Source organism: Poecilia mexicana, unplaced genomic scaffold, assembly GCF_051168715.1.
Source record: "Poecilia mexicana isolate PSO_F unplaced genomic scaffold, ASM5116871v1 scaffold_18, whole genome shotgun sequence".
Lineage (NCBI taxonomy): Eukaryota > Metazoa > Chordata > Actinopteri > Cyprinodontiformes > Poeciliidae > Poecilia > Poecilia mexicana.
In genome coordinates this window covers 13,918,236-13,936,147 of record NW_028263387.1, presented here as the reverse complement: position 1 = coordinate 13,936,147, position 17,912 = coordinate 13,918,236, and the positions used below count along the sequence as shown (strand labels likewise).

Sequence of the window (17,912 nt, the reverse complement as noted above, 5' to 3'; positions counted from 1 at the left end):
TATAATGAAACACAAAATATTTAATTACTTTACATTTCAGCTTGCTCGGTGAACATTGCCATATTAACGCCTTTTAATTTAAAACATCACATGCAGCGTTGATTTGTGGGGGATACGTTTCACTAAAGTCCGCTTTTGGGGTAGAAACTAAAGAAGTAATATCCAAATTTAGGCAAACATGCTAAAGCCTCCAACTTGAAGGTGCTGAAAATTTTACTGTTTTACTCAATGGCCTCCTATGTTACCCTCTCTTTCCCTAAAAATCTCAAACAAAGACAGATCCTGTAGTTCAATCAGTCAATCAAATTTTATTTGTAAAGCACATTTCTGCAGCAAGGCATTTCAAAGTGCTTTACATAATTAAAATAAAAACAGCATGTGAGAAAGAGTTTTAAAAAAAAAAATCATTAAAACGCAAACAGTGAGAAAGAGAAATAAAAAGCTGTCTCCAACCCTTTTGACTTTAGTCAAACACCGTTTGACAAGGACTTTAACCTCTCGGACTTTAGTTTTGATTCTGTTCAGCTGGAGAAAGTTTTGGCCCATCCACACATGTATCTGTTCTAAGCATCTATTCAGTGACTGGATGGGTTCAGAGTCACCTGGTGACATCGTGATGTAGACCTGTGTATCATCCGCGTAGTTATGGTAGCTAATCCTATTTCCTGTTATAACCTGAGCCAGTGGGAGCATATAAATATTGAAAAGAAGGGGTCCTAGGATTGAACCTTGGGGTACCCCACATGTGACCTTTGACCTCTCTGATGAGAAGTTTCCGATTGAAACAAAGAAATCCCTGTTCTTTATGCAAGATTCAAACCAGTTGAGCACTGGACCGGAGAGTCCGACCCAAGACTCCAGTCGATTCAGTAAAATGTCATGGTCAACAGTGTCGAAAGCTGCACTGAGGTCCAACAGAACCAGCACTGTGGTTCTCCCACTGTCTGTATTTATATGGATGTCATTGAACACTTTTACAAGGGCCGTCTCCGTGCTGTGGTGAGCACGAAAACCAGACTGGAAGGAGTCAAAGCGATTCACTATTGTTAGGAAGTTAGTTAATTGTTTAAAAACTGCTTTTTCAATAACTTTGCTGATGAATGGGAGGTTGGAGATCGGCCTGTAATTCTGCAGTAGTGATTTGTCTAGATTGTTCTTTTTTATCAGAGGTTTGATAACTGCTGTTTTCAAAGCCTGGGGGAAAACACCTGAAGAGAGCGATGAGTTTACTATTTGGATCAGATCATTAGCAACGACAGGCAGGACTTTCTTAAAGAAATGTGTGGGTAGGACATCCAGACAGCAGGAACTGGAGCTTAATTGACTTATAATTTCTTCAAGGGTTTTATAATTAAGTAGTTGAAATTGGGTCATTTTTCCTGCATTTGTTTGATGGGCACCGCATTGGTACTGGCTTTGGTACTGTGCAGATTAATCCTCTGATCTTTTGAATTTTCTCTGAGAAGAAACTGGAGAACTTGTTGCAGGTGGCATTAGATTGAAGTTCAGGTGGTAACGTCACAGGAGGATTTGTGAGCCTGTCAACAGTAGCAAATAAAGCTCGAGCATTGTTAAGGTTTTTGTTTATGACATCTGCAAAGAAAGCCTCTCATGCATGTTTTAGTATTGTGTGATAGTTTCGTAGTCTTTCTTTATAGATGTCATAATAAACTTGCAGTTGAGTTTTACACCATTTCCGTTCGGCCCTACGGCAGAGTTGTCTTGCAGACTGAACTGTTTGTGCATTTCTCCATGGAGATTTCTTCCTACCAGACACAACCTTCACTTTAATGGGGGCAATGTAATCAATAATATCTGAAAGTTTGCACTGAAAATCATCTACCAACTTATTTACATCATTATGGCTTAAGGGTGAGGAAGAAGAGTAGATTTGATTAAATGTTTCTGCTGTTTTCTGTGAAAGTACGTTTTGTGATAGTAGCCGTTTGTCCAAGTGGGTCAACGGATAAAGAACTGTCAAAGATAACAGCAAAGTGATCCGACAGGGCGACATCAGTTACAGAGACATTGGAAATATTCACACCCTTACTGATAACCAGGTCCAGTGTGTGTCCATGAGTGTGTGCTGCTTGTTTGACATGTTGTTTTAAACCAAAACTCTCTAATATATTAAACAGCTTTTTTGCCCCTCGGTCTTGGGGGTTGTCAACATGAATCTTGAAATCACCGACAATTATTAAACAATCATAATCAATACATATGAGAGATAGAAGTTCATTGAAGTCCATAAAGAAACCTTCCACATATGTTGGGGTTTTGTATAAAGTTAGTATCAAAGTTTGTTTGTGGCCTTTTACCTCAATTCCAAGATATTCAAAAGACATAAAATTACCCAAAGAGATTTTACTACAGTTCATGGTATTCTTAAATATTGAAGCCACGCCTCCTCCTTTTTTGTGTTTTCTATTCTCACTTAAAAAATTGTATGTAGGAGGCGCTGATTCAATTGGTACGATTGCTTCATTATTGTCATTCAGCCATGTTTCTGTCAGAAATAAAACATCAATATTATGCTCAGTGATGAAATCATTAATTAATAGAGCTTTAGCACAGAGAGATCTGGTATTTAAAATAACCAGTTTAAGTAACTTGGAGACTGAAAGTTCTTCAGTCTGAGGTTCCTTCAGGCAGGGGATCAGTCTGAGGTTTGAATTAAGACCGCTGCTTTTTGTATTTTTCTTGTAGTGATCCAGACAGGTAATGTCCTGCTATGTAATGTCGGGGGGGCCAGACATATTCTGGAGGAAGACGGGTGTAAAGATAATATCTGGACCCCGGTGTCAGACCTCAGTTATAAAAATGTGAAATTATACATCTGACTCTACATTTAGAAGATTGATCAAAGTACCAAATAGGATCACAACAGTCTCTCTCAGTCATAAAAACATATTGAGTAATCAAAACTCCAAATTCAGTAAAATGGTTTATAAAACAGTAGGAATTATTTTGATAGAGAAAATGAGAATGACTCCATATACCTTAATGTCAAACATGTCTCCTATAATGTGAGCTAAATTCCTGTGCAGACTAAATAATCAGGAAGATTAATCTACAGAACCTCAGTTTATCAGTGAACATTTGTTTTCTTTATATTACAGTGGTCTATTCAAAGTTGCCGATTGTATTTTTCATAAGAATGGTTTCATAAAGACGAGGCATGAATTTATACACCAAGTAGGGGAACTTATGTCCAAAATCTCGTCCACCATGAATGAAGTTCTCATGAATGTCCTTGTTCTTCTTTTAATTTTGAACAGACCAAGCACGAAATCCAAACTTTTTCCATGCATGTTTTGTATGTCATTTGAATATCTGACTTCAAGGCAAACATGAACATTTTGAATGAAGTATTTCTGTAACAGAGAGCCAAAAGCAAAGAGCCTGAACCTCAAACAGCCTTTTGTTTAAGGAATCAATAAGACTTTTAGCATTTAACTTTGCAGATGGTTTAAATGTTAATGTTTTTTGTAATGAAACCAAGAAAAATCAAGAATGTCTATTGACGTACATGAGTCTTTCTTGATGTATTTCTGACTTATTTCTTGGTTAAATTAGCCGTAGTTTTACCAAATAGATAAGTTTGCAAGTATTAGCAAAAGTTCTACAGCCAAACTGTCCATATTCAAATTTTCCTGCTAATTTTGCACACTATATGCTAACAGGAACTCCTGTATTCTTAAATTGAAATAGATGGAAGTAACGGTCAAATGTTGGATTTGCAACTTCAGGAAATGATAGTTTTGAATGTTTGATTTTTCAGATTCCTGTACTGTCACAATGGAGTTTAGATGGATCATACTGATTCTTGTCACTCTAGCAGGTAAAGTATGTCAAGTTAAAATGAAGTCTTTAAACATTTGTTCCTATCTCACAGAATACCTACAACCATTTACATTAATTACACGTCTTGTTTCTAAGTGGAGTTGTTTGTTGGTGCCTCTGTAATGTGTGACAAAAATGGGGAGCAGGTGTTCTACTTTTGTTAGATTTTATTTTGTTAATTTTTTGTTCTTTTTTTTCATTTTTCACAACAAGCAGGTCCAGCGAGTGCAACCACAACTGATCCAACCACAACTGATCCAACTACAACAGCTCCAACCACAACCACAACATCTCCAACCACAACCACAACATCTCCAACCACAACAGCTCCAACCACAACCACAACATCTCCAACCACAACAGCTCCAACCACAACCACAACATCTCCAACCACAACAGCTCCAACCACAACCACAACATCTCCAACCACAGCAGCTCCAACCACAACCACAGCAGCTCCAACCACAACCACAACAGCTCCAACCACAACCACAGCAGCTCCAACCACAACCACAACAGCTCCAACCACAACCACAACTGATCCAACTACAACTGATCCAACCACAACCACAACATCTCCAACCACAACAGCTCCAACCACAACCACAACATCTCCAACCACAGCAGCTCCAACCACAACCACAGCAGCTCCAACCACAACCACAACAGCTCCAACCACAACCACAGCAGCTCCAACCACAACCACAACAGCTCCAACCACAACCACAACTGATCCAACTACAACTGATCCAACCACAACCACAACATCTCCAACCACAACAGCTCCAACCACAACAGCTCCAACCACAACCACAACTGAACCAACCACAACCACAACACCCTCAACCACAACCACAACTGAACCAACCACAACCACAACTGAACCAACCACAACCACAGCAGCTCCAACCACAACCACAACATCTCCAACCACAACAGCTCCAACCACAACCACAGCAGCTCCAACCACAACCACAACATCTCCAACTACAACCACAACAGCTCCAACCACAACCACAACTGAACCAACCACAACCACAACACCCTCAACCACAACCAAAACGGAACCAACCACAACCACAACTGAACCAACCACAACCACAGCAGCTCCAACCACAACCACAACAGCTCCAACCACAACCACAACAGCTCCAACCACAGCCACAACTGATCCAACCACAACCACAACAGCTCCAACCACAACCACAACTGATCCAACCACAACCACAACTGATCCAACCACAACATCTCCAACCACAACCACAACATATCCAACCACAACATATCCAACCACAACATATCCAACCACACCCACAACTGATCCAATCACTGTTTTTACTGCTTTAACAAGTACAGAACCATCCATAACTACATATCAGACAAATCCCATTTCTGAGGCAACTATTTTAAAAAATATAACTGAACCTCCAACTCCAGTGTATGTTGTCACAGCAATTATTATTGAACCGTTTGTTGACCAACTCAATAGTAATTCCAGTCAAGAGTTTAAAGATCTTGAGAAAAAAGTCACAGCAACAGTAAGTTTTATGGTGCTATCTGATATTCAAAATACATCTATTTTTGAATTATTCAAATCTATTTATGCATTGTTCTTATAACTGTATTTGTTCCACAGTGTGACCTCATCTACAAAACAAAGTTTGGATTCCTCTTCATCCGTAGCTATGTCATTGGATTTCGGTGAGATTTAAAAAGCTTGAGCTTTATTTCTCCTTCTACAAGCTGATTGTGATGGTTGAAATTATGATTTACATTAGATAGACTCAAATTCATAAATGTTCCTATTTTTTAAGGTCATTTTCTGAACTTGTTATATTTATGATCATACTCCAGAGTTTCTATAGTAGTGGTATTACAAACTAATTTTAAATAGAAACATTTTCTGAACTTTATTATGGTTATGTTGCAGAAGTTCTCTACTACGTTATCAACGAATGAGTAGCACTGAAGCAGAAGTGGGATTGGAGTTTAATAAAACTACATCTACTGACAATCTCCCAAAGAACGAAGTTGTACAAGAAACTTTACTCGAGGCAATGAAAAGCACTTCTTTAAACATCACATTTGAACCTGGCTCCATTAAAATAAAATGTAAGTAAAACGATTTCTAACACTATGCAAACACACAAACATGTAGCCTTTTTTGAAGCATTATTCCTTCAATCAGTCTGTGACTGTTTAGTTTTGATGAAACACAAAAGGGACTTTTTAAAAGCATCAGAACCTTACATTTCAAAGAGTTTCAACGTTATTCTTTGAAATTTCCAGGTTTTGCAAAAAACTAATTGTTCTGAGTCTTACCAGAAATAAAACAGACAGAAAACAGCACATTTTTCTAAACTGAAATATGTACTGCCTTTTACCTAGAAGCTTATATTACATTGGATTTTATATTACATGAACTAATTTTTTAAAGCTAATCTTTCTGACTAAAACATCTTTTTGTGTTGCATTTTTGTCCTTTATTTCTGGCAGACTCTCCTTTGACAACCACAGCTCCCAGTACAAATTCTAGCATTACTGCCATCACTGCAGACACTACAGCAGACACAACTGTGGAGTCATCGATAACAAGGCGACTGACTTTTCGGACTACTGAGGAGACGTTCACAGCTGATTTACAGAACCGATCATCTACAGCGTTTAGGAATCGAGCTGCACTTTTAAAGTCCAATGTAAGTGTTATTTTACCAGTTGAATATTGGCATCATTTTTTTTTTTTTTTACAGGAAATTGCCTTTAAGTTTAACAGTTTTTTGAGACATAACCTTTAAGTTTTACAAAAGAACAAAGAAAGAACATATTTTCAGAAAATAAAAAGTGACTGTGTATTTATACAGGAGGAGGCCAATTCAGGTTGTGAAGATCCAGAAATGCTGCATCTTATGTAATCCAAATTTTGATTCGATTCTCAGCTTGTTTGTAGTTACAACAGGAGTCCAGCATTAGCACATTTTCTTCAATTGGGTATTTTTAAATCAAACAAAACAATAAATAAAATACCAAAAATATTTAAACTGTGATTAGAACTGTCCAGCCACTAACTTATACACTAATACAGAAATCATGAACAGATTAAACTCTCTTTTGTCCAGTTTTCTCTCTTCAGACAGTTTTTTTTTAAATCAGCATGAATCAGTTTAATTTAATTTCAGTAAAATCTCACACAGGCTCAAAAACATCACGTTATGCTCCATATCCCTTTGGTATAAATGGAAAAAAAGATTATTGAAAAAGAAAAAGCATTGAGCCAAAATACATTTTATCAAACTAGTAAACTATTAAGAGCATGGGGAAAAAAAGACATAAAAATTAAAGCAAAAATAGTCTGGATATAATTGGTTTTCTTCTAATGCTTATTCAGACTTCACATCCTCGAGAAGTAGTTCACTGCCTGCAGCATTTCTCAGAAGGTGGAGATTCCTCTCATCTATGATATATATACGTGTGTGTGTGTGTGTGTGTGTGTGTGTGTGTGTGTGTGTGTGTGTGTGTGTGTGTGTGTGTGTGTGTGTGTGTAAAAAAATGGTTTAGTTTTAATTATACAAATATTTCAAACTTTGTGCTGAGTTTTGAGTTTTGAACTTTAAAATTAACCATTTATAAAAACCGTTACATCTGTCTTTCTGTGTGCAGCTTGAACCGCTCTACAAGAATATGTTCCCTTCATTGTGTGGCTTCACTGTGATTTCATTCAGGTAGGATTTGCAGAGAAATTCTGATTATCGTTAAATGTAAAGATGCACTGATTAACTGATATTTTCTTATGCTTGCAGCAATGGGTCAATTGTCAACAACATTAATCTTGAATTTGCAACAGCATCTGCTCCAAATAAAACCCAAATTGTGAACGTTTTGGTCCAAGCAGTTTCAAACATCACAGTTTTCATTATCGACACAGATTCAGTTGTCGTGGATGTCACATGTAAGCCAAATTACATTCACATAAAAGAAAATACATGATGTAAATTATGCAAAGTTTGGTCAATCTCAGATAATTTTGATAAAATAATGTCCCGTGTCTCTTATCTGTTACCTTTGAGTCAAACTGCTATTTTATGTATTTTGATCTTTACTGGAAACCTGTAATAACAAATTAAAGACTTTGTAATTAATCAAGATGCATCATATTTGTAACAGATACATATACTTGAAACAAAGTCAGAGTTCCAATTCCAACTTATTTTGATTAAGACTAAAACCATAAATAGAAAAACATGTTTTGCATTATGACTATATACAATTACTACTTGGATTTAGAGGAAGAAAGAATGTTATGGCTTTTATGCATGGGCTCATCATCCAACCATAGCAATTCAGATGCAGTGTTAATTTAACTGTCTTTATGCTACCAAGTGGGCAAGACGTTGCTGGTGCATGGAGTCAGGGGTCAGCACCAGCCTATTTGGAGGCCCGAAAACAACTTGATCTGAAAGGAGCAGAACTGACCAAACTGAAATGTTATTATCCAAGAAGGATTTTGTGCAAAAAAGATGCAATGGCAATGTTTTGTATAGCCATAGATGTGTCCTAACCTGTTCAAAGAAACACAATAGGAAATAATGGGAAGTGCATTTACCTCTATGACTCCCAGAAAACTAGAAAAAAAAGAAACTGTCCTGCTCATTCTGGTGTTGAATGGCTGAAAATATTTTGGTAATACAAAGTGACCAATGTACAATGTCAGACTTTTATAATGTACTTCTAACCTCATTGTGTTTTTAGATCCTGAAAATGCAGATGGCTTCAGAGCATCCAGACAAGATGAGACCAGCATCACTCTGCAGTGGAATAAAATAAACAACAACATCAGCTTTGTTCTCCAGTTTAATGGTACAGAGACATTCATCAGAGCTCCAGATGGAGATGGACCAGTTAACCACACAGTGTCATCTCTCACTGCTGGAACCAAATACACATTCACTCTCTTCTCTGAGTTTGAGAACATTAGAAGTAGCGGAGTACAGCTCACAGCAGCCACTGGTAATTTGTTTAACATAATCCCTAACAATGCATTTTTGTATAGTTTCATGTTCCCATTGTTATACATTAAACATTAAATACATTAACTATTTCACTATTATCAAGATTAGTTAATGAGTAAAAGCATGATTGTATTGCTCAAGATGATTTAAGCAAGTTTCAGTAGTTCAAAGGGATTTCAACCAAGTATTAAAGAAGTTTATATGAACCTCTGTTTTCAAGACAATATATATATACATATATATATATACATACACACATATATACCAGAGCAATAGAGGCTCAGATCTACCACACCAGACAAGACCCAAGGTGTAGGTTGTGCAAGGAGGCCTCTGAGACAGTCCAGCACATAACAGCAGGGTGCAAGATGCTGGCAGGGAAAGCGTACATGGAATGACATAACCAAGTGGCGGGCATAGTGTACAGGAACATCTGTGCAGAATATGGACTGGAAGCCCCGAGGTCAAAGTGGGGAACACCCCCAAAGGTGGTGGAGAATGACCGAGCTAAGATCCTGTGGGACTTCCAGATCCAGACAGACAAGATGGTAATGGCGAACCAACCGGACATTGTGGTGGTGGATAAAGAACAGAGGAAAGCCGTTGTGGTGGATGTAGCAATACCAAGTGACCACAACATCAGGAAAAAGGAGCATGAGAAACTGGAGAAATACCAGGGCCTCAGAGAGGAACTGGAGAAGGTCTGGAAGGTGAAGACCACAGTGGTGCCTGTGGTCATCAGGGCCCTCGGGGCAGTCACCCCCAAACTGGAGCAGCGGCTCAAACAGATCCCAGGAACAACATCAGACAGCTCAGTCCAGAAATGACTGATACTGCGCAGAACCCTCAAGCTCCCAGGCCTCTGGTAGAGGACCCGAGCTCAGAGGATGAAAGAGAGAGAGAGACCACCCATGGAGGGTGAGAGGGGATTTTTATATATATATATATATATATATATATATATATATATATATATATATATATATATATATATATATATATATATATATTCCCTTCTCACCCTCCGTGGGTGGTCTCTCTTTTTCATCCTCTGAGCTCGGGTCCTCTACCAGAGGCCTGGGAGCTTGAGGGTTCTGCGCAGTATCTTGGCTGTGCCTAGAACTGCACATTTCTGGACTGAGCTGTCTGATGTTGTTCCTGGGATCTGTTTGAGCCACTGCTCCAGTTTGGGGGTGACTGCCCCGAGGGCCCCGATGACCACAGGCACCACTGTGGTCTTCACCTTCCAGGTCTTTTCCAGTTCCTCTCTGAGGCCCTGGTATTTCTCCAGTTTCCTGATCAGGAAACTGGAGGATTTCCTGATATCAGCCAGTTCAGTTATTATTTGTCGGTGGTACATCCCATGTAGGGGCTTGTCCTCCCATGATGGTTCCTCCAGCACCTCAACTTCTGTTCTCCATTGCCTGAGACATTCGCTGAGAACATCGTCAGTTGAGGCTTTGTCCTTGATGTATTTATGGATATATATATATATATATATATATATATATATATATATATATATATATATATATATATATATATATATATATAAAAAATTCCCTTCTCACCCTCCGCGGGTGGTCTCTTTCATCCTCTGAGCTCGGGTCCTCTACCAGAGGCCTGGGAGCTTGAGGGTTTTATATATATATATATATATATATATATATATATATATATATATATATATATATATATATATATATATATATATGATTACTGGCAAGGCATAGCTGTTTATCCTGTAGATCCATAAATACATCAAGGAGAAATCCTCAACGGACGATGTTCTCAGCGAATGTCTCAGGCAATGGGGAACAGAAGACGAGTTGCTGGAGGAACCATCATGGGAAGACAAGCCCCTACATGGGATCAAATAACTGAAGTGGCTGATATCAGGAAATCCTACCAATGGCTGGAAAAAGCTGGACTCAAGGACAGCACGGAGGCCCTCATCCTGGCTGCACAGGAACAGGCCCTAAACACCAGAGCAATAGAAGCTCAGATCTACCACACCAGACAAGACCCAAGGTGTAGGTTGTGCAAGGAGGCCTCTGAGACAGTCCAGCACATAACAGCAGGTGTAAGATGCTGGCAGGGAAAGCGTACATGGAACGACATAACCAAGTGGCGGGCATAGTGTACAGGAACATCTGTGCCGAATATGGACTGGAAGCCCCGAGATCGAAGTGGGGAACACCCCCAAAGGTGGTGGAGAATGACCGAGCTAAGATCCTGTGGGACTTCCAGATCCAGACAGACAAGATGGTAATGGCGAACCAACCGGACATTGTGGTGGTGGATAAAGAACAGAGGAAAGCCGTTGTGGTGGATGTAGCAATACCAAGTGACCACAACATCAGGAAAAAGGAGCATGAGAAACTGGAGAAATACCAGGGCCTCAGAGAGGAACTGGAGAAGGCCTGGAAGGTGAAGACCACAGTGGTGCCTGTGGTCATCGGGGCCCTCGGGGCAGTCACCCCCAAACTGGAGCAGCGGCTCAAACAGATCCCAGGAACAACATCAGACATCTCAGTCCAGAAATGTGCAGTTCTAGGCACAGCCAAGATACTGCGCAGAACCCTCAAGCTCCCAGGCCTCTGGTAGAGGACCCGAGCTCAGAGGATGAAAGAGAGAGAGAGAGACCACCCACGGAGGGTGAGAAGGGAATTTTTATTTTTTTATATATCAGCTCATTCTGGTATTAAATTGCTAAAATTATTTTTCTACTTGTGTAACCTTTTGGATTTAGATGATGCAGTCAAAAGATGTACACCAAAATTCACACATTACATTCCTGAAAAGAAAAACCCAAACCCAAAGTACGACTACAAATATTGAGTATTGGAGCTGCACCATTTCTTGCTTTTTCATTGCAGTTGAATGAATCATAATGGAAACATGCCGGGTTTGGCACGTCTTGCCCTTCCTCTGTAGTGGGTCCTGCTAATGGAGATGAAGCTGTTTGGATTAGAGTGAAGGATAATTGTTAAAGCTTTTCCATGGACAATTAGCTTTAGTGGCATGAATGAACTTCCCATCATGTTGTGTTTTTAGCTCCTGGAAATCCCGACGGCTTCAGAGAATCCAGTCAAGATGAGAGCAGTATCACTCTGCAGTGGAATAAAATAAACAACAATATCAGCTTTGTTCTCCAGTTTAATGGCACAGAGACATTCATCAGAGCTCCAGAGGGAGACGAACCAGTTAGCCACACAGTGTCATCTCTCAGTGCTGGAACCAAATACACATTCACTCTCTTCTCCGTGTTTAACAATATCAGGAGCAGTGGAGTCAACGTTACTGCATCTACAAGTAAGATGTTCTTCATTATTATAGCACAAAGAATCTTTAAAAAGTCCTAAATATGTAAAGAGGTGCTTTTGGAAATGCTCCTGTTATAATCTAGTCTGATGATCAATCAACCAGCACTCCACCTCACAACCATTAACAACCAATAAAACGTTTACAGGCCATAGAGGTTCACAATCAAACAGAAGAGAAATCACAGGCTTGACAGCACTTTGTTCAGAGGGTAGTATTGCAAGAGAAAAGCACTTGTGGGAGACAGGACGCACAACACTGATTCCCTAAACATTGGTAAGGTGCACAGGAGGTCATGAATAGCTTTGCTGAACTGCTCACACTGCTCATTTCCAGCAGGATGTCAATTATATGTAGCTTTCTCAAGTCTAACAGGTCACACAGCTGTTGAATTCACATGCTCTCAAATCCAAATCCAAAATAATGAGGCTTTGATTACCAAACATGAAGAACCACTCAGTCAGCAACAGCTAGGCAACAGTGGATGCTTTTAAGTCCCAGGTTGATACAGCAACTGTGTCTTCACCAAGTACATCAGTAATTATAAGACGTTTTCCCTACTCTTTTTCCAATGTGGTCAAATCCATGGCAACAATCTCAGTTGGCCATGATGCCAATAGATGACTCATGAATGTGTTTGAAGTTACATTTTTAGCAACCTGGCATCACTGACACTCTTGTACCCAACTGTACAGGATCCAGTTTGTGACTTTTCCTGTCCTGATACAAGGACTTGGTTTTACCCTTTACTCATAATGTGCCAAATATTTCCTTCCAACAGTTGCTAATAAGAGGACATGAGAAAAACATAAGGTACAGAGAGAGACCTCCATAAGAAAGATTCTAATATTTTCTGATAACTTTAACCTCTAGATGTGTAAAATTGTTGATACTTTTAAAAGTGAGGTTAGCTAGGTCTCAGGCTCGCTCTTATTGGTGTATAACTGATAGCCTAAAAAACTGTAGAAATGATTAACCAACACTAGAGTAGAAGGAAGTGATTTTGGTTGGAGATATAAACCAGGAGATAATCTGCATAATGGGAGATGCTATGCTGCACACCTTCTGTCAAAATTATACATATATCTTTTCTACTGTGAAGTGAAGCTTGTTCCACAGCAAGCACACATTTGGGGTAAGGTAAGGTAAGGTGAGGTAAGGTAAGGTGAGGTAAGGTAAGATACCTTACCTGGCCTTACCTTACCTTTGGGGTATAACTTCAGCAGCAGAATAGAGAACATAAAAAGCTTTCTAATGTTGACGTTAACAATGAACGATGATAGGTATTTTTCTCGAACCTATATAAAAGACCACAGACAACGTATATGAATTTTATAGACAAAGCTTTTGCAAAAGGAGAACTCTCCGCCACGGCCTCTCCAGGCCGTTCACAGAGAATTCTGATCTCCTTCCACGCGAGCCCCTGTTTTATTGTCCAGCAGAACAACCAAAAGGGGCAGTCAGGAAGAACAACAAAGGTCGTAAAACTTCTAACCTAAACAAACCAGCCAGGTGTGATATCTGATCTAAGGTCTGAGCTCAGTTCAAATCTCGGTCAAACTGTCAACAAAGAGGGAGGATAAACAAGAGACAAAATACGACTGCTCACAGGCAGTTAGGAGGTATTCTAGTTGATAAGAATTAAGGTCTGGGAAACACAGAGTTAACTGTCTCACATGAAGATGAAACAGTCAGTCGTAACCTCCAGGTCAGTTTATACACACATAAGGAAGAGAACACTTTAAACTAAAAATCACAATAATACTGATGAACATTAGACTGAATATGAACTAAAGTAATAACAAAATGATAATACCAAAAAATATCTAACAAACGATATGGACTTTACATGAAGGTTCACTCCAGAACAAATAAGGAAACTGTGTTCAAGTCACTTCTCTATCTTGACTCTCTATCCATGTCCTTCTTGGCATAAAACTTTCATAGGTATTAAAGTTTCTCATTTGGACATTAACCAACATTGCTAAAAACAATGTTGGTCCAGCATAGTAATACAATTTATGATTTGAAGTCTATTTGTACATATGACAAGGAAACTAATGCAGTCTGATTTACAAGAATGAAACGAGTGGAATCTGTAAATGTACATTCACAGAAGGCGACTGTTTTCTTGTGTGTTTTAGAAGAAGCAAAAGTCTTTAAATTAAAGTTGAATATTAATATATGTTTCTTCTTCTGCTTCAAGGTCAGATCAAGTTAACTGGTGCTGGATTTTCTCGATGTTCTGGAAGAGTTGAAGTCTACCACAACAGCACCTGGGGAACAGTCTGTGATGATTATTGGGGTTTAAACGATGCCAATGTGGTCTGTAGAGAGTTGAACTGTGGAACGGCAGTGAAGGCTACCAGTAGAGCCTTCTTTGGTCAAGGAACTGGACAGATCTGGCTTGATGACGTGTCGTGTTCTGGCAATGAAACTTCACTTACACAGTGTGGGCACAGAGGATTTGGGATACACGACTGTGGACACAATGAGGATGCGGGTGTCATCTGTTCAGGTAAAAACAACTTATTTCAGGAAAAAACCAGTGTTTTGTTCAAGTTATTTCATTTTTATTTATAAAAAACTTCCAATGAACACAAAGAAATAAATGGATTGGTTTTGAAAAGTAGAAGCTATTCAATGTGTTATAACATTACAACATTTATTTCAGTAACTCCATTTCCAGAGTGCCATTTTATGAAGAAGAATTACCCACAGACTGATATTTTCTCTAAATGTTAAAGGTTATTCACTATTTCTTATGATGATGACAATATGGCATAAGATCAATTACAAAAAAACCTTAATACAAAATGCGGGCCTGATAATAAGTATGCTTATTACCTGGTTAAAGACTGAGGCAGAGGTCTTCGGTGGCTTGTTCAAGTGAAGTAATGTGTTAATTGTGGAGAATTAAAGAGATTTTTTCTTGGTCCAGTTTAGAGTCGATTGCAAAGGATGACCTGTGTGTTGAGTTGGTCGACCTCCATGCAACTTGCCAGTTTTGACTCTTGCAAGAAATCTTCATTTCAAGCTTTAAGTTCATCTTGAGATCTTAAATCCTCTTGCGGTCTTAAGAGAAGAGGTCTCCTAAGAGGTTTTGTTTTTTTTTTTTTTGTTTATTTTACCTCAGTGCACAGTCCAGCACAGTTTCTCTGACCCTGCGTGTGCTTTTGCAAGATTTGGTCTGACAGGACAACACTTCCGCTTGCTCCTGAGTGTTGCTCTAAGACCGTGGGAAGATTAAACCTTTTTAGTTTACAAGATGGCAAAATTCATGAATTACACATTCAATTTGCAAGAATAATACATAACATGGATTTTTGACTTGTACACATACACATGCAAAAGGTATAAATTCCCAGCCATTTAATTTTACAAGGTTATAAAACTCAATTCAAAACTGCACAGTCTGATTTGCAAATAAAAACTATGAGTGGAATTTGTGAAAATACATTTGCTGAAAGTAACTGGATTTTCTTGTGTTTTAGATGATGCAATATTGTTTAAATTCAAGCCAAATAATACAGTGTTTCTTCTTCAAGGTCAGATCAGGTTAGCCGGTGCTGGATCACCTCGATGTTCTGGAAGAGTTGAAGTCTACCACAACAATATCTGGGGAACAGTCTGTGATGATTCTTGGGATTTAAACGATGCCAATGTGGTCTGTAGAGAGTTGAACTGTGGAACGGCACTGAAAGCTACAAGTGAAGCCTTCTTTGGTCAAGGAACAGGACAGATCTGGCTTGATGACGTGTCGTGTTCTGGCAATGAAGCTTCACTTACACAGTGTGGGCACATAGGATTTGGGACACACGACTGTGAACACTGGGAGGATGCTGGTGTCATCTGTTCAGGTAAAAATTACTTCTACTTCTGAAAAAATGCAACATTCTTTTTATGAAATAATTTTATTACTGTTTATATATAAAAAACTAACAAAAGGAAATATGTTTTTTGAAAACTCAGTAGTTACTTCAGCGTACTATAAAACACAACTCACTGGCTCAGTTACTCTACTGGAGTAATGATACATTTATTTCTATTACATCAAGTAGGATTTTATGAAGGACTTAAATAAGTACAATTTCTTAATATTGTTGAATATCCATCCATCCATTTTCTTACACCCTTGTCCTTAGTGGGGTCAGGATGGGTGCTGGTACCGATCTCCAGTTAACGTTCTGGGCGAGAGACGAGGTCACCCTGGACAGGTCGCCAGTCTGTCACAGAATATTGTTGAATAGAACATTAGAAACTAGTTGGGTTCATTTTTTGTAGGAGAAAACATTTATATAAAGTCTCCAGGGGAAGCAACAGCTCAATTTGACAATTTAAACACTAATTTCAAACCAATTGTTTTAAATGTAGTGTTTAATTCCCATGTTCCACAGTGAACAGTTCCTGGTTAGTTGTGCAGCAGTCTCCACTTCTGTTATTCATAAACAGAAGTGGTTGTATAATTGATATATACAACCACTGTATATATATGTTTGTATAACTGAGCTTCTGTTTGCAGCCATTTTTACATGCGAGTGTAAATGTTGAGTTGGGGGCCAGCAGCAACCGATTGATTTAAAGTTACAAGAGGCCCTAAAACAACTTATTCTGAAAGGAGCAGAACTGACCAAACTGAAATCTTATGATCCAAGAAGGATTTTGTGCAAAAAAAATTGAATGAGCATGTTGTGTACAGCCATGGACATGTTCTAACCTGTTCAAGGAAGCATAATAGGCCACCTTTAAGGAAGTGTATTTACCTCTATGGCTCAAAGGAAGCTAAAAACAAAACAGTCTTGCTCAATCTGATGTTAAATGGCTAAAAATATTTTGGCAATACTAAATGACCAATGTACAATGTCAGGCATGCCAAGTTTTATCCTTTTCTTCTCATATCATTGTATTTTTAGATTCTGAATACGGCTTCAGAGCATCTAGTCAAGATGAGAGCAGCATCACTCTGCAGTGGAATAAAATAAACAACAACATCAGCTTTGTTCTCCAGTTTAATGGCAGAGAGACATTCATCAGAGCTCCAGATGGAGATGGACCAGTTAACCACACAGTGTCATCTCTCACTGCTGGAACCAAATACACATTCACTCTCTTCTCTGAGTTTGAGAACGTTAGAAGTAGCGGAGTACAGCTCACAGCAGCCACTGGTAAGATTTTTAACATAATCCCTAACAATGCATTTTTGTATAGTTTCATTTTCCCATTGTTATACATTTAACATTAAAAAACATTAACTATTTCACTATTATCAAGATTAGTTAATGAGTAAAAGCATGATTGTATTAGTCAAGATGATTTAAGCAAGTTTCAATAGTTCAAAGGGATTTCAACCAAGTATTAAAGAAGTTTATATAAACCTCTGTTTTCAAGACAAAAAATGTATATATATATATATATATATATATATATATATATATATATATATATACATATAAAAATTCCCCTCTCACCCTCCGTGGGTGGTCTCTCTCTCTCTTTCATCCTCTGAGCTCGGGTCCTCTACCAGAGGCCTGGGAGCTTGAGGGTTCTGCGCAGTATCTTGGCTGTGCCTAGAACTGCACATTTCTGGACTGAGCTGTCTGATGTTGTTCCTGGGATCTGTTTGAGCCACTGCTCCAGTTTGGGGGTGACTGCCCCGAGGGCCCCGATGACCACAGGCACCACTGTGGTCTTCACCTTCCAGGCCTTCTCCAGTTCCTCTCTTAGGCCCTGGTATTTCTC

The 17,912-nt window shown here is 38.8% G+C and overlaps 1 protein-coding gene and 1 pseudogene across 1 annotated transcript; both read left to right on the top strand.

Annotated features, from left to right (window-relative positions):
• Positions 1 to 3,798: 3,798 nt before the first annotated feature.
• Positions 3,799 to 8,297, top strand: LOC148154075 (uncharacterized). Its single transcript, XM_088016030.1, has 6 exons — positions 3,799 to 3,841; positions 4,207 to 4,381; positions 6,413 to 6,539; positions 7,501 to 7,562; positions 7,641 to 7,789; positions 8,221 to 8,297. Exons 1-6 carry the CDS (start codon positions 3,799 to 3,801, stop codon positions 8,295 to 8,297), a joined length of 633 nt encoding a protein of 210 aa, XP_087872156.1.
• A 6,041-nt stretch (positions 8,298 to 14,338) lies between these two features.
• On the top strand, positions 14,339 to 16,056 carry LOC106909707 (scavenger receptor cysteine-rich domain-containing group B protein pseudogene; annotated as a pseudogene).
• The last annotated feature ends 1,856 nt before the right edge of the window (positions 16,057 to 17,912 follow it).